The sequence below is a fragment of the Patiria miniata genome, unplaced genomic scaffold (genome assembly GCF_015706575.1).
Source record: "Patiria miniata isolate m_02_andy unplaced genomic scaffold, ASM1570657v1 HiC_scaffold_3, whole genome shotgun sequence".
Taxonomy (NCBI): domain Eukaryota; kingdom Metazoa; phylum Echinodermata; class Asteroidea; order Valvatida; family Asterinidae; genus Patiria; species Patiria miniata.
The window spans coordinates 8,898,263-8,919,624 of record NW_024037069.1 but is presented as its reverse complement, the minus strand read 5'-3'; the positions used below and the strand labels follow the sequence as shown (position 1 = coordinate 8,919,624).

General features: G+C 42.6%; 3 protein-coding genes across 3 annotated transcripts; all 3 read left to right on the top strand.

Moving 5' to 3' along the window:
• Window positions 1–1,686: 1,686 nt before the first annotated feature.
• Window positions 1,687–2,700, top strand: LOC119736435 (cephalotocin receptor 2-like). The gene has a single exon (XM_038210454.1). The coding sequence runs from the start codon at window positions 1,687–1,689 to the stop codon at window positions 2,698–2,700; it is 1,014 nt and encodes a 337-aa protein (XP_038066382.1).
• Window positions 2,701–7,761: 5,061 nt separating this feature from the next.
• Window positions 7,762–9,052, top strand: LOC119736434 (galanin receptor 2b-like). The gene is made up of 2 exons (XM_038210453.1): window positions 7,762–8,545; window positions 9,036–9,052. Exons 1-2 carry the CDS (start codon window positions 7,762–7,764, stop codon window positions 9,050–9,052), a joined length of 801 nt encoding a protein of 266 aa, XP_038066381.1.
• Window positions 9,053–9,644: 592 nt separating this feature from the next.
• On the top strand, window positions 9,645–20,073 carry LOC119736433 (xylan 1,4-beta-xylosidase-like). The gene is made up of 10 exons (XM_038210452.1): window positions 9,645–9,967; window positions 10,236–10,395; window positions 13,569–13,748; window positions 14,540–14,631; window positions 14,894–15,368; window positions 15,624–15,846; window positions 16,817–16,906; window positions 17,732–17,949; window positions 18,382–18,585; window positions 19,414–20,073. The coding sequence occupies exons 1-10, from the start codon at window positions 9,645–9,647 to the stop codon at window positions 19,702–19,704; spliced, it is 2,256 nt and encodes a 751-aa protein (XP_038066380.1). The 3' UTR covers window positions 19,705–20,073.
• Window positions 20,074–21,362: the final 1,289 nt, after the last annotated feature.

Sequence of the window (21,362 nt, the reverse complement as noted above, 5' to 3'; positions counted from 1 at the left end):
ATCGTCGCAGAGCTGACAAACCGACGAATAAGCAAAAACCTTGTTTGGAGTAATTCGCGTTTGAAGTTGGACACTTCTCCGGGCGCCGTATTTTACCCTTAATGTTTCGATAAAAATACTGTTAGTATATATTCTGAATAAAATATGAAACTAAGTATCCACCAGGTCACTTATTTAATCAGAGAAGTTGTGCGATATGATTTTATTTGATCGTAAACGCATTCGTCAGTTTGTCAAATTACATTAATCTGCAATATCCGGTTGTTCTTCACACTGTTTGTATGCTATTCGTCAGTTTGTCGGATCGCGCGTGCACGCACGCGCAATCCGACAAACTGACGAATAACATTCGTTGGTACTTTGAACGCACACCTTACATAAGTTGGTTACCAGCGAAATGTTTGTATGCTATTCGTCAGTTCGTCGGATCGCGCGTGCACGCACGCGCAATCCAACAAACTGACGAATAACATTCGTTGGTACTTGGAACGCACACCTTACATAAGCTGGTTACCAGCGAAATTTCGTATTCGTCACTATGTCAAATTATGGATTTGTTTTTGTGAGTGATTCGCCACAAGGGGGGCTCTGAATCTCAAAATCCAGACAAATATTAATAATTTTGGCATAAATACTTGAAAGAGCAACCTTCATAAAGCCTAAAAACAACAAAAAATCGAAATCGCCAAAATGGTCGATTCGCCGGTTTGTCAGCTCTGCGACGATATGGAGAAATGTCTTGGTACACAATTTTGGTCCGCCAAAATCGAGCTGTGTGAATGCTTGTCTTGATTCAAGTCACTCGTGTTTTCCCCGGAAAACGTTGCTTCAAATTCGCGTGCCTCATTATTGTGGGACCTGATTTCGATATGTATTACGTGCGGCGCTCGTTGGAGTTGTGCTCCATAATTTGAGCACTATAATCCCTGCTGGAAATACGTATATGCAAGGCAAACAGATTTTATCCAGACATAATGTTTTCACATTTTCTCCGTGAGTGTCAGGCATTACGTGGATTTCTTGTAACCCAGACACTCAATATGTTTAAATTCAGCGATCTCCGTACGAACGTATACCTTAAAAGGGTTGATTATTTTTTCCATGGACGAAGCAGGAGCGGATGTATCTCCAAGGTAACTAAAAACCGCATTGTCAGCACAACAATCAAGTCAGACGATCACAGCTTCTAATGTAATGTTAAGCTCTCTGTTTGATGTTGAGCTTCAATTAAACGACCGGCTTATTGTCTTATTTGAAGGCCGGTCTGCCTGGGTTGCTCATAATCGCAGAATGATATTGACTTGTGATTGAGGCTTGTCCAATCTCAAAGATCGCGTATAATAGACGAGCCATGTATTTGACTTTGACAATCATTTCCGAAGATATCTCATTAATGATTCATGTATCTACTGTCCTCGCTGCAAATGAGCAAAGCCTACTGTTTGTAGCTAATTCGAGCTGAGCCATCACAGGTTTGGTTTGTTGTGGTGAAATGCATAGATCGGTAAATACTTATTAACATTTCTAAATTCGTGACTTTATTAATTGTATAGCCTTAACGGGCATAATAAAACAGTCTTATACTACAAACAGAATTTGTTTAGTTCACCAAAAGCGTACAACTACTGCAGCGATACGATATACGATCTTTGTGAGATCTTGACTTCGATCAATCTTCAGGAAATTATGGCAAGTTTTAGAAATAACACAAATGCCGACTGGTTACTGGATCCCCTGAGCCCTCATCTGGCTGCAGTCTACACACTCATCGCCTGCCTGGCTGTGCTTGGTAACGGCATGGTCATCACTGTTATTCTGCTCAGACGACAAGTGTTCTGCTCCTTCACCAATCGTCTCATCTTACACCAGTCTATCATTGACTGCCTTGCTGGAGTCATGTTTTTCTTACACCTGGTCGTTATAAATGCTAAACATATTTCAGTATCCATCGAGGATACCTTAAAGGATCAACTAGTCTGTCGCTTTTTGTATTCGGGTTTCGCGCTTTGGTGGGTCAATGTGACATCCACGTACAATCTTGTCATGATATCGCTGGAGCGGTTTATGGCGACTTGCCACCCGGTGAAGCATCGCAATACCTGGTCCGCAGCCAAGCTGAAGTTTGCAGTGGGCATCGCATGGGCTACCGGCTTCATCTACAGCGCCCACTTTGTGTTTATAGCTGAACCCCATCAGGGGCATTGCCGACCGACAGAACTGGTAACCAGTTTGAAGATTTTCGAAGCTTCAGCGGTGATTACTATCGAATACTTGGTGCCCATGACCATTCTGATCTATACATACAGCCAGATAATCATCACGCTCACCAAGAAATCTGCTAATCCAATGAACGGTCCTCGGAATGTCATGAATAAAGCTAAGAAGAACGTCCTCGTTACAACGCTGCTGATAGGTGTTTTGTTTACAGTGTTCTGGACACCATCGGAAATCTTGTATATTTGCCAACTATTTTCCGGGGATTGGGACATTTTGTTTTACTCCCTGATTACCAGCTTGTTGGCCTGCAACATGTTGGTCAACCCGATCATTTACTGCTTCAAGTACGATCATTTTCGGTCGGAGTTGAGAAACCTGGTCATCGGGAGGTGTCGTAGAAACCGAGTGGAGGACGGGGATGCCATTCCAGCGCCAGCCGCTGCCCGGAGAATGAACACAAATGAAGCAGTCATATCACTGTAATGGAAGCATTTTTTAAATTTTATGTTGAGATTTCACCATGTGTATATATCTATATTTTTTATATTTTTTTATTGTCACATGATGGTGTGATGGCAGTTTTGTTTGGAAATTTTGGTTTTATATCAATGTCATGATTTTGCCTCACCTGATCTGCTTTCTCAATAGTTCCTAATTAACTCTAATTCCCACACACCTACTTTTTTTGTTACTTTTTAATGGCAGTTGATGCCATAGTTCATTCATTATATGTTCTGAACAGTTTTCTTGTGTAAATTTGTTTTTGTCGTGTATTCGGGGGGTTTTTTTGGTCAGTTTTATCTGGTACTTATTAATATTTTAATGTTAATATATATATTTTAATGGCATTACTATCTGGTACTTTTTGTAATATTTTAATGTTCCTATTTTTTTTAATCGGATTACTACTTTGTTCCAAACACTGTAAATCATGTTCAATTCAGCCCTTAGCTGCGAGTCATGATTGATTTAGAAACCATTTAATGAATGAATGAATGTAGTAGTCTGTAAAATTGTTAATATTGACGTCAGTCCCATTCTAAGAGTTGCCATCAATTGTGTCAATCATCTGGATCACAAAAGCTCATGAAACCTTTAATTTAGTGCCTTTTACGTAAAGAAATATAGTCTTATGTGTTTGCTGTACATGTTTGCCCTGGATAGGTTTTGTTTTTTTAAATTATTCTTCAATTTTTAGGGGAAATTCTTTTGTTGTCGGAGATGATTAAGGTGTAGAGCCCTACATAATCAGTTTATTGAATAATTTAAAGTTAACAGTTGGTTTTTTTTCTCTCTCTTGGGAGCATTTTATTTGACTGACCAACAGCTGTTTCCAGACACTTTTGGCCCCCTTGTTTACACGTTCGTAATGAACTACACGCATTTTATCTGCCAATAATTGTATTCGCTTCGTAGCCTGGTTTTTGTCTGGTGGTGAAGAGAGCTACGGCAATACTTTTGTATTATGATTACCCTGTACTATACCGGCACATTGTGTACACAAGATCGATGGAAAAAAAGTTCCAATGAATAGGCTTATTTAAGGGAATAAATATGTGCTTGACCGGTTTCAAACAAATCCGTTTAAGACCGGCGTGGGGAACAGACCCCGATAATGGCCCGAGCTGAAGGCGAGGGATATTATTGGCGATCAGGCCCCACGCCGATCTTAAACGGACTTGGTGACAAGCTTGGCTATAAGCGCATGCATGCGTATTAAATGCAAAATCAATTTTCTTGCTACGTAGGGAGCGAGTGCATCTCTATGGTAACTGAAAAGCAAAACTTCTACATTATTTATCTCCGCCACAAATATTGTAATAATAATAATAATAATAATTTGGGAGGCTAATCATCCTTACTCGCAGCTCGGATGCTGAATTGCGAAGGACGCGGCTACAACGTGGTCGGGCCGCTGGCACGTAAAGGCGCCTCTGGCTGCCGGCCACATTGACCCATATAAGACCACGGAGCACAGCCTGAGATCGAAAGTGTTTGATTTTTCCGGAGGGAGGAAAACCGGAGGGCCCGGAGAAAAACCCTCGTGGCACAGGAGAGAACCAACGCACAACTCTACTCACATGCGATCCGCGGCCAGGATTCGAACCGTGGTCACCTTGGTGAGAGGCGAGCGCTTTACGCACAAGCCACCCGTGCCACCACATTGTCTGACTGATCAGCGTTTTTAGATGTGTCTCATGGATAATTTAGTTGCGCTTTGTTGATGCTTCATTTAAAATGAATGTGCATGGTAATACAGGGCCAGCCTTATTTGTACGCAATCGCAGAATGACATTTAACGTGCGTTTCACACATATTCAACAAGTTAAAAACGCTGAAGTGACTGACTTTGATGAATATAGAAATGTATCTTTCGCCAACGATTGAGCTCCACGGGTGAAAAGAGTCAATTTCATTTGTGGAAACATATTTGAAGCTCACAATTGTTGGCTAAAACATTAACCAGACATCGAGCATCCTTTGATAATTTGTAGGAATGATGGCACAATTTGGAAACAGCACGAAAGACGACTGGGCACTGACACCAAACCCTCTACTGGATACCGTGTGCGCAATCATCCCCTGCCTGGCCGTGCTCGGTAACGGCATGGTCATCACCGTTATGCTGCTCAGACGAAGATGTTCAGCTCCTTCACAAATCGTCTCATCTTACACCTTAGTTTGTTAATCCAATGAACGGTGCTCGGAATGTTATGAACAAAGCTACGAAGAACGTCCTCGTTACTATACTGATAGGCATAATGTCTGTGGTGTGCCGGACACCAACAGAGGTGTTTTACCTTTGCGAACTATTTTCCAAAGATTGGAGCCTTCTTTTGTACTATCAGTTTACAAGCTTGTTGGTCTGCGACATGTTCGTCAACCCGGACATTTGACTGCATCAAGTACGAGCAGTTTCGCTCAGAGTTGAGAAAACTATAGTACTCAAGAGGTGCCGTCGAAACCGCTTAGAGGACGGGCAAGCCATCTCTGTTTGAACACAGAGGTAGTGAGACCCTGTTTTTACATCGGAAAAGATCCGTTTCAGACCAGCGTTCTTTGAGTCACTCCATCCGCATCCGACGCATCTACGTGGACGTCAACTCAAATCAATTGTTATTCAGACGGGCGAATCTTACGTACCGATTTTTCTACTTCATGAACTTCAGGAGCCATTTCAATGACTGCAACAGCCGATCTTTCAGGGTGCATTCACTCCCAATTGTTTCATTCGAACCTAATAATTGTCATACAGGGTGAGTAAAAAAGAAAATGACCTTGATAAAAGATTTTTCTTAAAAAGCAATCAAATTTGATGTATACTAATAAACTTGTCATAAAAGAGCATGTTGCTCCACTCATCTGAAAACTGAATTTGATCCATGCTATCAGAAGTTATGCATGTAAAGAAACTATTTGTAAAGCTGTACATGGAATGCAATTGAAAGCTATTGACTTGAGTGAGAATTACAGATTATACGCAGCCACTCAAAAAACATTTTTGAGATATTAATCATTTGAGTCAAGACTGAAGCATTATTTTTACTGTCAGATTTTGTGTTTTGAATGTGAGGAACAAGTCAGCTCTTTTTTTGCCTGAAAACTTGATGAGGATTTTGTTGTCAGTTTCCTTTGCAAGTTTTCGTTTATTCACGGAGGTGCAAAAACGTTCGTGTTTCATTGTATTTAATGGATATTCGTCAGTTCGTAGAACGGTGCTTAATCAGTGGTGGACAGCTGAAATGTGTAATCTCTTTATCACAATAGTGACAGGTTTGGAAATAGAGTATGCAAATTATGTGAAATGTTCACAGTTACTAGTCGATAACATGTAATTTATCCCTAATTATTCTTATGCAAATGGAGAGAGCCACTTATTATTTTTTTTTCTATTTCGATCACTTTTTTTGCCACCCTGTATTCTGGAAAATCTGGTTCGGCGCGATTTTTGCTCCTTTTTTTGTTTAAACTGCACCAGTCATTAAAAAACATTAGCTACTGTATGTGCATCACGTATACGATGAGAGTTTGTTCAATATAATTTCCATCCCTATTATAAAATTTCCATGACAAAAATATGACAATGATCACATAGTGAAAGGTTTTTTAATTTCTCAACTAAGAGAATGGTTCTGAAAAGAACCAGAGGTAAACTCGACGTTTCAGTCAGTATGCTCTGACCGTCTTCAGGAGAGTGCCTAAACTTTAAGAAAGTAACACTTAAGTAGCAGAAGCGAAATCGATGAAGTGTGAGGTTGCATCCTGTGTGGATGCCAAGTAGCTGGGAGCCTAGAGCAAGCTTGGTGCCCACTGAAGTGGAACAGTGGGGTTGGAGTCTCAGTAGAGGGAGGACCTAGGGTATAGGAGACCCATACAGTCTAAGGTGAAGGTTGAGGACCTAGGGAATAGGAGACCCATCAGTCTGGAGGAGTGGGGGCCAGATCATCCACACACAGGATGCAACTTCACACTTCATCGGTTCCGCTTCTTCTACTTAAGTGTTATTTTCTTAGAGCTTAGGCACTCTCAAGAAGACGGTCAGAGCACGCTGACCGGAACGTCGAGTTTCTCTTAGTTGAGAAATTATTCGCACATGGTGTTTCTGCAAACCTTTCATTATTTAGTATCTCCACCATGCAAAGCCTCAAATCTTACTTATGACAACGATCGTTTATCTGCACCTGCATCTAGCTTCTTAAGACTTATTTGATCGCATAATGTGTCATGGAAGATGTTCAGCAGTAAGACATTTGTTTCTTCACGTCACTTGCATGTTCTATTTTCATCATTACTGCAAGTCGAGTTCAGTCGGCGAGGAGTCAATTGCCAATGATGGATATAAATTGGTGTTTAATACTCTTCCCGCAGAAATGATATAAATGCACTCTTACGATCTTAGACACACTCTTTGCCGGCCTGGCTTCAGAGTCCGGCATGCTGCTTAATTATTTCCTGCGCTTTAAAGTACAAATGCACTTAATCTTATCACCGCTCTAAGCATGGCTATCTCTGGGAAATTGCTTTTCGTAGTCAATCAAACTGCCTTCATTACTGGTCTGTATAGGAGCCATGCAGGCCCGGATTATCCAATAGGCACGGTAGGCACTGTACCTAGGGCCTACGAAACATTCGGGGCCTATGAAAAAAATGAGTGCCTACGAAACATAGTACAGCTTACCAAACAACATGACATTTGTGCTGGTGCCTAGTGTGGAATAGGGCCTACGGAACATTGGTGCCTAGGGCCTACGGAACACTCAATCCAGCCCAGATAGGAGAGAGCGCCATGAAAATTAACGACATGGGCTTTTCAAAATTAATATTGATGGACCAATTATGCTATTTAACAGTTGGTTAATGATTATGGGTAGATATAAAGGAAGAGACAACAGATATTGATGACAACATGCAGGCCACCCAGATGCACGACGATAACTGCTTCAGAAGGTTCAACATAATGATAAGGATCAGAATAAAAACAAATGTCGTATCGGAAATTGACAAACATCCTATTTAGGTTTCTGTTCCAGAAAGTGTGCGATCATGTCTTCAAGTGGGCAGCAGGAAGTGTTGTTTGGCATCGACTTAGGGAACGGCACAAACGATGCTTGGTTTCCAGAGCCACGGCCACTAAGACGTCTGCTGGATGCAGTCAATACAATCCTCGCCTGCCTGGCTGTGCTTGGTAACGGCATGGTCATCACCGTTATGCTGCTCAGACGACGAGTGTTCAGCTCCTTCACAAATCGTCTCATCCTGCACCAGTCCATCATTGACTCGATTGCTGGAATCCTGTTCTTCTTCCTCCATGTCGTTATCAATACTCAACGCATTTCAGTATCCATGGAGAGAAGCATCAATGACCAACTTGTTTGTCGCCTCATGTATTCAGATTTCGCGCTTTGGTGCGTCTGTGTTACATCCACGTACAACCATGTCATCATATCGGTTGAGCGGTTTATGGCGATTTGTTACCCGGTGAAACATCGCAACACATGGACCAAATCAAAGCTGAAGATTGTCGTCACCACTGCCTGGATTGTAGGCTGCATTGATGGCGTGCCCGTTTTATTTTTCACTGAACCTCACCAGGGGCATTGTCAGATGGTGAATCTCAAATCTGGATGGGATTACTTTGTATACACAGTACCCTTTGCAATCCAGTACCTGGTACCTATCACTGTCATTACATTTTCGTACACACGGATTCTCATCATGCTAACCAAGAAATGTGTTAATCCAGTGAATGGTGCTCCGAATGTAATAAGCAAAGCTAAGAATAATCTCATCAGCACTACGCTGATAATAAGCATCATGTTCGTCTTGTGTTGGACGCCCGCGCAGATCTATTACTTTCAAAACTTGATATTATTTGACAAGAGAACGAAATTGTTGTTATATGAGATATTTTCCCCACTTGTAGGTTGCAACATGTTGGTCAACCCGATCGTTTATTGCTTGCAGTACCAACATTTTCGATCACAGTTGAAAAAACTCGTTCTCTCACGCCTCCAGAGAAATTGAACGCATATTCTAAAACCCGCTGTACAACATTTGCTTTTGCTGTAATTTTCAGAAATGTATGGATTGGGGGGGGGGGGGGGTATTGTTTATAAATTACACAGGTACGCTGACGTGTTTGACGTTTTGGGTTCGTAGATGCTGGGAAAAGTTGCTCACAAAATGGCTATGCGCACAAGTTGCGTTCTTTCAGCACGAATACACCAAAATATTCGGTTGATCCTGCCTGATTTTTCTCCCCATCGGTTCCCCATGATTGCTACTATTTTTGGTTTGAAGTGTTTGTTTTTGGTTAGCATCGACAGACTGTTAGACCGTTAAACTTTGACCGTTTATGCATGCTGATTACATATACCGTAAAATAAGCCTGGTAATTAAAATTGTTTGAACTTACTTGTTGCTGTGTATGACAATAAACTTTGTGTTGTGTATGACTTGAGTGTGTGCCGAGCAAGAAGTACTTCACCTGCGTCTCTAATAGGGTGTCAAATGCGGATAGTTGCCTTTTCTTTACAGGTCTGTATTGCCGTGCACAGCTGAAAAGTATGCAAGATAAGGCTTTGAATAAGTATACACATCATAGCGTAATTGCTTAGTTAATAAAAACCGCATAAAGTGAAGTCTTGTTCCTTTTTTTCACTGTTAATTGTCATGTTTTTATAAAACACCAGAATAGTTGTACAACAAATCAGAGGCATGAGAATATAAATTGACAATCAGATATGACGAATCTGTCACTCGGGACCCAAAGTCCGGTTACTCGAATCTATTTACTGTCATGTTAAGGTGACTCTCAGCGTGGAAAAAAACCCTCCAAACTGTGTGTACCATACCAGGTCAAAGACTAAAGTTTTAAGCTTGCACCGAAAATGCACATCGTTGGTGTTAAATAGTTTTCCCGCAGAATGGCAGCGAAATATTTGTTAATATCGCTGCTTTCCCTATTGTTGTCGACGAACGCACTATTGGCGTCGTCGACGGAGTTTCCTTTCCAGAATTTCTCCCTTCCGTGGGAGGAGCGACTTGCCGACCTGATCTCCCGACTAGAGCTGGATGACATCGTCCTCCAGTTGGCCCGCGGTGGAGCGGGTCCCAACGGCCCGACGCCTCCGATCCCTCGGCTGGGCATCGGCCCTTACAACTGGAACACGGAGTGCCTGCGCGGGGATGTGCAAGCGGGAAATGCAACCTCCTTCCCGCAGGCCATAGGGATCGCGGCGTCTTTCAGGTGTGAAGTTGAAGTGCTCATTTTCTTTAGGGACACGCGATTTGATTTACCAGTAAAGCATATATAAGCTCATTTTGGCCTTCTCCAAAATGATGGGAGGGGGTGGTGATGTGAGAAGGTACTTTGAGAGAAACAACACTTCAAATATAAAAAGGAACTTAATTTAGTTCAATCATACTATCTACTTTAAGATATCTATCAAATAATATTTTTTTCGAAAGTGAATGCTCTAAATAGAGGCATTAATGATGTTTAAACTCCTTTGCAGTGTTGATCTGGCAAACAGCTTAGCTTCAGCAACGAGCGAAGAAGTTCGAGCCAAGTACAATAACTTCACACAGCATGGGATCCATCGGGACCACTGCGGACTGAGTTGCTTCAGTCCAGTCGTTAACATCATGAGACATCCGCTATGGGGAAGGAATCAGGTACACCTTTGGTTTGGGTCTACCCGATGTTCCCCAGAACCTATGTTCCCCAACACCGATGTTCTCCGAAATCCTTGGTGTTAGGGTTACTGGTTAGTGTTGGTGTTAGGGTAAGGGTAAGGATTTCGGGGAACATCGGTATTGGGGAACATAGGTATGCACCCCTTTGGGTTCATTCATACTGGATTTTTTTTCCTTGTGGAGTCATTTCATACAATCTGGTACGCGATGACCTGTGTTACAACTGATAATGTAGTAACCAACGGATAACGTATCACCAACCGATAATGTATCACAAATTGACCGATATTGTATCACTAACCGATAATGTACCAAAAATTGACTGATAGTGTAGTAAAATTTGTATCCGATAATGTATCACGTGTCGACGGATAATGTATCTGCAAAATAACTGTATCCGATAATGTATCACCACGGAACGGATACTGTATCAACCGATAATGTATCAAAAATCAACCGATAATGTATCAGTATGGGGGAAAAGGTGTACACAAATGTTTGTTTTATGTCCGATTATCCCGCCCCACTTTTTGACCAGGGAGGGGGGTCTGGGCTAGTTGATCACCACTGTCCCCATTATTTTGTATATAGAGAAAAAGGGCAGATTTTGAGGTATTTTTCAAACTTTCCAACCGCCGAAATGTATTAAATAGTACTGAGAAAGGGAGAAAAAAATATAAATAGCTTGAAATGCGCTGGGACGTCTGTATCATGAACAGCGCCCCCAGTGTTATGTGGTCTCCAGCAAGCCCCCCCCCCCGTTTGTATTTCACGGCCAGGACTCTTTTTTTTGGCTATCCCCCATCCCCAAGTCCCCAGCACAGATTTACGCTACTGTTGCAGGGGCGGATCCAGGAATTTTCGCGGGGGGGGGGGGGTTCATCAGCAAAACAATCTGAAAATGTACACAGGATTTTCTTTCCGGACACTTGGCCTCCGAAAACTGGGGGAAGGGGGGTATCATATTTCAATAGGGGACGCTGTTCAAATTTGACAATTATTAACACTGGATTACAGAATGGTGTAAAAATACCCCCTAACTAAGCTGCCTCCGTCCGCATTTTGAACAGGCGGACATTATACCAGTAATTTTTTTTTTTGGGGGGGGGGATGTCACAGCAGAGGGGGGGGGGGGGGGTGTTGCATTATTTTTTTTAGGAATTTGTATGCAACTTGTTTTGGGACACAGCTGGGACCCCCCCCCCCGGATCCGCGCCTGTGTTGGCATCAAGGAAACGGCAGGCTCGTGACGTTTGGACTCCAAACTGTATGGGTTCAAGAAACTGAAGTCAGTGGGTAGACAAATAACAAATGACGTCACATGCAAACGGTGCCCCCCCCCCTAAAAAAGCCGAGGCATTATTTTGTACGGTACAGTAATATTGTGTACATGATTGTAGGATTTTATCAGCGCTCCCCGTTGAAAATATGGCACGACCCCCCCCCTCATCGACCCCCCTCCTCCTCATCCCCCTCCCCCCTCATCCCCCCACTAAATGAGCAGTAATGCTGTGATTGTGCCCTTTTCAAATCTGTAAGAAAAAAATCGACTGGGGACGACAAGGGACCCATGAAGCTTGATCGCATCTACACTATCATCGACGATTGCCGCCTAAATCCGGTAAACTTGTTACATTGTATCTTTTGTGACAGCTCAAGTTACACGATCATTTCAGATGGTAGTTTTGCTATACACATGCCTCGCCACTGTGTTCCCGGTTCATCCACAGCGCGTATTTTGAATGATGCAAAGTTATTGGGAGAGGGAATAGTCTGGGAGACCATCGCAAGTTAAATTGAACGTATGCGCGCGCCGACGTTGCCTGACGCTCATGCGAAGACACTGCTGCTAATAGCCACATTCTGGCACATTCTGGAAGTGGTGTGGAACTTTGCGGGCGAACCAGTACAGTACAGTACGCACATGCTGTGTCCCGTCCATTGATCTCCATACGGGGATCAATGGTCCCGTACGTACGTCCATGGGGCTCTCAAAAGTGGTAAAACGCGCCCTCTTGTGTCGCAGCACGGAGCCCATATGGAGGTCAAATGTCCGGAAAAAAGATTTTGTCCACATTTCGGCGCGGATGTGCGAGTGCGGTAACCCCCCCCTCCCCCGACATCAAAAGCTGGATACGCCACTAGCCTAGGCCCACTTGGAAGTAGAGCGTCCCCAAACCACAGCAACTTCCTACCTCCCAAATTAAAAAAAAATATTCTTAATGATAAACTTCCTCGAGTGGGGACTCATCATAGTAAAGGCACTTATTAGACTTTAATTAATTTGCAATATTTCCACCTTTTCCCAATACTGATACATTATCGGTTGATTTTTGATACATTATCGGTTGATACAGTATCCGTTCCGTGGTGATACATTATCGGATACACTTATTTTGTAGTTACATTATCCGTCGACACATGATACATTATCGGATACAAATTTTACTACACTATCAGTCAATTTTTGGTACATTATCGGTTAGTGATACAATATCGGTCAATTTGTGATACATTATCGGTTGGTGATACGTTATCGGTTGGTTACTACATTATCAGTTGTAACAACCTGTGAAGACATGATTGTGCACAATAGGGAACAAAAGATTGTATACATCTCCACATGTCTCCACATGATTATCACGAAATAGATATAAAGATTTTACTCAAAAACTAGGAATTTCCCAAGGTGTGTTGATTCGTCGCAAATTGAAGTATTTTATGTATAAAAGGACATTAAGTCCGAATTCAGCCCAGGAATTAATTCTGGTTAAAATACGATCATTTTGAAACTTCACTTTCAAACTCCAAAACTTTAGTACACATCGAGAGCGCGCTCCTTACAGATTGGGTCTAATTGTTACCGTAAACAGACTAGCCCATGTGGATCATGAGATATGGGATACAAAAATGGCCAGAAAACGACATCGGATGAATTAATTTACTGTTTATTATCCGGAACAGTTTGTTCGGAGGCCCCATGTCCCTATTTCTAAACGATGTAAACAATTGGAACCACTACCATGACAGACATTTTGTCCCAACATGATTGATCCTCAATGGACTCGATTAGTCCTAAGTAAGAAGCGGCAACTAAAAAAAAACACGAAAGTTTTTCAATCTTTGTCAAAATATTGTGCTTTTTCACCCAGGAGACATACGGTGAGGATCCCTACTTGACCGGCGAGATGGCCAAGGCGTTCGTCAACGGTTTGCAGGGGCTGCAAGGACCAGCAGCCCGGTACCTTCGGACGGCGGCCGGATGCAAACACTTCGCGGTCTACAGCGGACCAGAGGACTACCCCAGCTCCAGATACACCTTCAATGCCGGGGTACGTGCACTGGTGGATCCTGACCCAAATTTTTCGGGGCGAGGGAGGAAGCAAAATAAGAGGGAAGAAAGAAAGTCTTGGAAGAAAAGGAACTCTTGCCTGCCCTCGTTCTCTAGGTTAATTATTCAAAAAGGAAATGTGCGTAGCCAGTGGGCAAGGAGTTTTCTGTTTGAAAATGTAGTATATGTCCGAGAAGGGTAATATCCTTTAAATGCCGTTTCTTTAAGATAGAAGCTAACCCTTAAGATATGAGCTAAAAATGAAACTATTTTGGAAACTGCTTCAATATGTTTTTTTTCCCTACTTTTTTTGTGCACTTTAAAAAGTCCCTGGTCTGAAACCGGTTTTTTTTTTGCCAAACCCTTTTTCCGGCTCAAAAGTGACACTTTCTATTTGTCGTTTTCCCCCAAAACAACCTTGGCTGAAAAGGTCATCATTTTGACCCAGAAAAGTGTCATTTTTGATCCGGAAAAGGGTCAGGCTAAATAAAACGTTGGGTCTGGGTATCCGAGGAAGGTATAGAGTGTGACGAAATCATGAATTCCTTGAAAACGCCAAGGCACTGATGTTGTTTGTAACACGAAAAGAGGACGATGTGGAGGAAGGACGAAGAAGAAAACCAAAGATAAATATATTAAAAAGAATGGTTCCAAAAAAAATATGTATCATAACGGGGAAAAAAGTAACTTCACATTACGTATGGTAGGGTCTGAACCAAGCTAACAGGAGTACAGGTCCAGGGTTTAACGGAATAAGCGCCTCGCCACTAACGTCGACCTTGTCCTTTGCAGGCAACAGAGAGGGATCTGTATATGACATATCTACCAGCGTTTCGTGAATGCGTCAAAGCAGGGGCCTACAGTGTTATGTGCAGCTACAACAGGTGCGTATGTTAATTATCAGTGCACATCTTCATTAACGCATGGTTAAACAAAGAAATCTTTATAAACGGAATTCGACTCGACCGGAGACCTATATCAACTGTGCTATCGTGTTCTATGGGGCTCAAAGTCATAATGCTTGCAACATTAGCAATGCTGCATCAGCCGAAAGGATGTGGTCTAATATTAGTCTACAACATTGGCGAATCATTGGAAATGAAAGACGATCGATGTTTTGAGCGTTACATTTCTCTCCCCTTTTAGTATCGATAGCATTCCTGCCTGTGTAGACCAGCGATTTCTAACCGACATCCTGCGCACCGAGTTTGGCTTCAAAGGATATGTGGTCAGCGAACGGAACGCCCTGGAGTACGTCTTCCTCAAACACAACTACACTCAGACCCCTCTCCAGACAGCGGTGGCTGGCGTGAAAGCCGGATGCAACCTGGAGCAGGCTGACTGGGCCCAGAACGTCTACACCAACCTCACCAAGGCAGTCCAGGCGGGCCTCGTGACGGAGGACGAGCTGCGGCAGCTGGTCAGGCCGCTCTTCTACACCAGGCTGAGACTAGGGGAGTTCGACCCGCCCGAGATGAATCCGTGGGGCAGGCTGCAGGCCTCCGAGGAGGTGGAATCCCTTCAGCATCAGAATTTTGCCGTTCTGGCCGCCGTACAGTCCTTCGTCTTGTTGAAGAATGCGAACAACACGCTGCCGATTGGTCGTGTTAACAAAATCGCAGTAAGTCGGCGTTTCTGTTGTTTGGTTTTGTCGATTGAAACACTTCATGGTTTTGGTCCAATCAGTTGGGATGGAACCACGTTTGAGGACATGTTTTGGGGGACGTTTTGGCAACCCACCGAATAATTTTTTGGGGGTGGGGGCCAGGTGGCAAATAGGCCTTACCCAATGGCCAAATATCATCTCGAATGTTTTCTAAAAGTTAGAAGAATTATATTGTCATTACCTGTCTTTCTTTTATATCCATTATCTTAGATAATTGGTCCGTTTGCCAATTCTCCCCAAGACCTTTTTGGCAGCTACGCACCGCAAACCGATCCCAAATTTATCTCAACGCCCTGGGATGGGTTGAGACGTCTCGGGAGGTCTCAACGGCTGGCAGCCGGCTGTAACAACCCAATCTGTGACCAGTACAACCAAACGGCCGTCATGGATGCAGTGACAGGAGTTGATCTTGTGATTGCGTGTCTTGGGACGGGTACTGAGCCTTTTTTGAGATATGGCGAGCACGCACAAAATTACCCCAAGCCCCAAATAGAACCCCTTATTGTGTCTACCATAACCCCTAAAAGCTTGTACAATTCCGGGGAAAGACGTGACGGTCAAGTTTTTATTGCCTAAATCATTCAACCAGGTCGATGGTTTTAACTCAAGCCTTTCATGGCTGTACCTTCCAAATACAATACAGTGTATTTCTTTCCCTTCCCGGGTCTCACAGCTTCTTGCAATTATTTTTGCTGAATTATGAGATGCTAAACATCTTGCTTTTGTCTGTCATTCTATCCTGTGCGATGGTTATTCTAGTCTTTCTATGTATCTAATACATAACAACAGGATGCCCTAAGAGATACCTGGACACCTTTTGGTCTTAGAGTACAGGTGTTTTCGAAACCTCGACTGGGTTCCGGCGTAGGCGTCAACTCTGCCTTAATATGATTATTTGGAAGGCCCATTTTGTCCTATGATACCCAAAGGGAAATAGTCCAAAGGTTTGCCTTACACTGAAGCATTAAGTATTGGAAATACTTCAATTGTTCTGTATTAGCACCACATAATTAAATATGAAGGAGAACATGACCTGTGTTTGGGCGCATTCCGCCTAAAGTTAGGGGACAATAACTCCTATATACCAAAGCAAAGGCTGAAACCTTGGTTTGGTGAGCAGACTTTCTCTGCCCGCTTGCCGAAAGAATCCATCCCTTCGGATTCTCATGAGAGTCAATGTTCTTCACTTGAGAGTCAATTTAAGTGAACACTAGGGGAAGGAACACAAAGGAACAAGATTAATGAAGTAAATAAAAGATACCCTTTTGGGACAAGAGTTTACAGAGCTCGTATCAGGAGCTTGCGACACCATAACGGTTTCTTTATCAACTGGTGTTGTTGAGGCCCTCACATGACCCGTCACGTGACCAAGGTTTAATGAAGCTGTACCATTTTGTGTCTAGGGACTCAGGTGGAGAATGAGGGACTCGACAGGAGAAACATGTCCCTACCTGGCCACCAGCTGGAGCTCCTGCAGAACGCTGTCAAATATGGTATGTCGCATTCCTGTCAACACAAATAGTTTGTGATCTTGTTTTCCTTAATACGTCTGAGGACCTGGGACAATGGGTTACCTTCAATAACCCCGAGGACCTGAGGCAGAGTCCTCGGGAGGTTTTCGTGCAAAAACCATATGGAACATGTCCAGAAAAAAAAATAATTCCAAACAATAGCAACATAATAAGGAGACACTAAGGGTCTTCGTATACATGTAGGTTTTGGGTTGGGGTGGGATTGAAGTCAGGGTGGATAGTGCTACAAACGAAATAAACTAATCACAAGTGTAACTTATTTATTCCTTTATTGTCACTATACTTGCCTTTTTAACCTGGGTCCAATTACATCGTGGTGCTGAGCGGAATTGTTTCAAGACAACAATCCCAATCATGAGAACCAAGATGGGAATACGAGTTGAACCAGTTCAACTGATGACTCCATCAGAATTACTAGTTGATAACTGTTTATTAACTTGCTTCAGCTGGTTTCTGTTGATACCAATTGATTTACCAGTTGATACTACGTAGTATAGAATCCAACACATAGAGACCAGTTATTTCCAATTGAAACCAGTCGACATTTTAAATAGAATCTTCTTGGTTTCAACTAGAATCGTCACCTACAAAAACTTTTGGGGTTCTAGTGTGACAAAGCCCACTTGTGGGTTCTTTTTGACAGCAACATACTCGAAATGATATTTAGGCTGGTCAACTGTTGGGTTTTTTGCTAAGCGGATTCCCCCCCCCCCCCCCCGCACCACCCTGGAAAATTTCTGTTCTTATCAGTTCCATGAATTTGGCTACTAAATCTTTACACTGCAGCTGTAGGCAAACCCTTGATTCTTCTTCTGTTCAACGGCGGTCCGCTCGATATCGGCTGGGCTGACAACAGCACAGGCGTCCACGCGATCATGGAGTGTTTCTACCCTGCCCAAGCTACGGGTACGGCTGTGCATAACGTCTTGATCAACAGTCAATTCCCCACAGACGCCAGTCCGTCCGGGAAGCTGCCATTCACGTGGCCAAGGTCACTGGACCAGGTAATCACAACTCGATTCGCTTATCGGTTGCTTTGTAAGACATTATTAGACTAAAAATGATAGAATACTATGAAAGAATACTGATTGAACTTCAACTTAACTTGTGTTTTTTTTTGTAAAGAGTCATCAACCAGAACCATTTCGAGAGGTTCTAGGGTTCTAGAGATCCATTTTCCTGTAACATTTTGAAATCCAACATGTAATTTGACAGGAAAACATATGACAAAAAAGCCAGACCGCATTTCCTAAAGTCGCAAAGGACTTAAATGAAAACTGCAGATACTGAATATTTGTCTCTGGCCCATTTACAAAATGTTTTGAAATATTTTTTTTGTTCGGGGGGCAATCATTACAAATGACCTAACAAGTTTGGAATGTGAGAACACATCAATGGATTCGGGTAACACAATAATTGTTGTTTCTCTTTATTAGGTCCCTGCCATGACCAACTACAACATGACCAATCGCACCTACCGCTATTTTACTGGAGACCCGCTCTACCCCTTTGGCTACGGCCTCTCGTACACTCAATTCAATTACATCAACATCACTGTGGGAAACACGACAATCCATCCTTGCGATAACCTGATGGTATACGTCACACTGGTAAACACTGGGACTTCCTATGCATATGAGGTACGGTTTTTCGGTGACGCACTTATACGCTATCCTATTAAGGTACTTGTAGCCATTTGCTGTGGCATGGCGGGTGGATACAACAAATGGGGGTGCATACCAATGTTCTCCAATACCTGTGCTCCCCAACCCTAACCCTAACCATCTAACCCTAACCATCTAACCATAACCCTAAGGATTTTGGGGAACTGTAAAACATACATGTTTTGGGGAACATAGGTATTGGGGAACATCGGATACAACCCAATTGAAGGTTAGTATTCGGAGTCGGTAGATATTTGGGTAAATACAATTTTTGGGTAAATATTTGGTGTTACCACACCAAATAGCGCCCCTATCAAGTCTACTTTAAAGGATGTTACAATAAGACGGAGATCAAAAGATCAATGACACAGATACACTTCTTGTGATGAAAATTTTCATTATACCAATGGAAGGGTCAAACATGTTCAACTTCTCAGTTCGAGTGACCTCGTGAATGACCTGGCCACAGTCTAACAAGAGAGGTCGCTGTTTTCGTAACAAAGTCCACCATAATGGCTATTGGTAAACAGCGATACGACCAACATCGAGACGTTGATCTCCCGTAGTTGGTGCAAAGTATCAACCACACCTTGGCAAGGAAAGATCTTTAGTCAATTCAACAATGGTCAACTACCGTCCGTGGGTTCGAGTGATGTTTGTCAAACTATTGTGATGCCTATTTCGCGAACAAACTCACTCGAAGTGCAAGTTTAATGTTGTATTTGAAATGTGCAAAGAATATTGAATCATGAGAACATAGTAAAAAAAATAATACTCTCTGTTTTTCGTTGTTTTTTTCTGTAGACTGTTCAAGTCTATATCAAATGGCACAATGCATCTGTGACCACGCCCAACATCCAGCTGGCAGCTTTCAACCGGTTCAGGACAACCCCGTACAACAAAGTGACCGACTACCTGACCATACCGGCCCGCGTGAGGGCAGTATTCACCAACGCGTTGGTACTTGAGCCCGGGGTCTTTACGGTGTACGGCGGCGGCCAGCAACCAGACCAAAAGAGACAAGTTGGGTCCAACGTGGTCAACACGACGTTTACCGTGGCAGGACCCGTGACGCCTCTTTCAACATGTCCATAACAACTCACTCCATCAATGTTCATTTTAAAAATTAATACCCTTTTGATTGATTGAAATTCATCAAGTTATTTAGAAGGGCATCGATAATTTAAAGTAACGGAATAAAATGTGAAATTGAAGCAATAACATCCCAAGTACAGTGACATCCCCAGAACAGTGACATCCAAAGTAGAATGACATCCCAACTAGAATGACATCCCAAGTATAGTAACATCCCAAGTACAATGACATCCCAAGTACAGTGACATCCCAAGTACAGTGACATCCCAAGTAGAATGACATCCCAAGTACAGTAACATCCCAAGTACAATGACATCCCAAGTAGAGTGACATCCCCAGTCTCAGTGGCGCACCCAGAATTTTTTTTTGGCGGGGGGGGGGGGGGGGGGGGGCTTCGCAATTGTTTTTTAAAAAAATTGTGGTTTTTTTAGGGGGCGGACTATTTTGACGTTGGTGGCGCCACTTACACCCCTATTGCACCACTTACACCCCTGCTATACTCGAAAATGGGCCACATACAAATCAACAAGGTCAAATCGTGAAACAAATTTTAAAAATGACAACCACCTGGGGGAGTGGGGCTGGAGGGAGGCTCACCCCCCCCCCCCCCCCGAGGGTCCCCACCCCTTGGGTGCGCCACTGCGGGGCCAGTCTAACATCCCTAAGTCTGACATTTCCGCGAACTCAGCTCAGCAGGTGGAAATGTCAATATGCATTTATTGAAAACTGCAGTATTCATGTATGACGTTTTCAAAGTACATTATCTTCTTTCCCGTCTACCTCATTTTTAACAAAATGGTAATTAAATTAATGAAACCGTACATCCTTTTATGTATCTGTTTGAGTTTGGCATTCCTAACTTAGCATTTATTGATCTTGTACTATTGTAGCCACAGACGTCGGGTTGCATGGTTTAGGTTATTGCTCTTAGGTTGCTGTATTTTGCTCTTGTGTTGCTTTATTTCCTACCAAGTAAAATAATAAAAAGAAACAAGGTCTTCTATTGTAACCACTATAGCTTCGATTTTACGAATCAAAGATCCTTTATTAGAACTGTAAAAACGTGCGGCTCACACGTTCCGATTCTATTCACTGAGACACCATAGTTAAACCAAAACCCACATTAGCACTATAGCATTTGGGTACCATGAATCACAGATTTTTAGTGGGCTACTTACCCCTGTAACGTTAACAAAATAAATATAATTTTTCGGTAAAACAAATGTGAATCAGACTAACATAAACCACTAGATAATTTGATTTACTATAACAGCAGATTCTGGAACAATCAAATAAACACGAATGTGGCATGGAATTGAACTGCATTCGGTGTTTGACTCAACATTAATGAATTTTGATTGCTTTGAAGACAGTCAATTCAGGGCAAACACTGCGCAGTGTTAATCACAGTATTAGGCAAAGTAAATTCAGGCAAAGTAAATTCAGGCAAAGTAAAAGCTTGACTTGGGACGTTAAATATTTGGTAACAAAGTAAGTCATTACATATAGCAATAAATTTACAAACATGTTAAGAATCACTCATTGTTGCTGTTATATCTCGGTGTCTTGTTTTTGATGCCATTTCGGTTAACAATCAGTCGACGCAATCGACACCATTTTCGGATGGTCTACAGATAAGAGTTGGGAAGAAATACAAA

Excerpts from the sequence above, each read along its gene's own strand:
- LOC119736433 (XM_038210452.1), top strand. The coding sequence starts at position 9,645 with ATGGCAGCGAAATATTTGTTAATATCGCTGCTTTCCCTATTGTTGTCG. Across the intron at positions 10,396-13,568 it reads CGCTATGGGGAAGGAATCAG|GAGACATACGGTGAGGATCC; the intron begins GTACACCTTTGG and ends TTTTTCACCCAG. Across the intron at positions 15,369-15,623 it reads GTCGTGTTAACAAAATCGCA|ATAATTGGTCCGTTTGCCAA; the intron begins GTAAGTCGGCGT and ends CCATTATCTTAG.
- LOC119736434 (XM_038210453.1), top strand. The coding sequence starts at position 7,762 with ATGTCTTCAAGTGGGCAGCAGGAAGTGTTGTTTGGCATCGACTTAGGG.
- LOC119736435 (XM_038210454.1), top strand. The coding sequence starts at position 1,687 with ATGGCAAGTTTTAGAAATAACACAAATGCCGACTGGTTACTGGATCCC.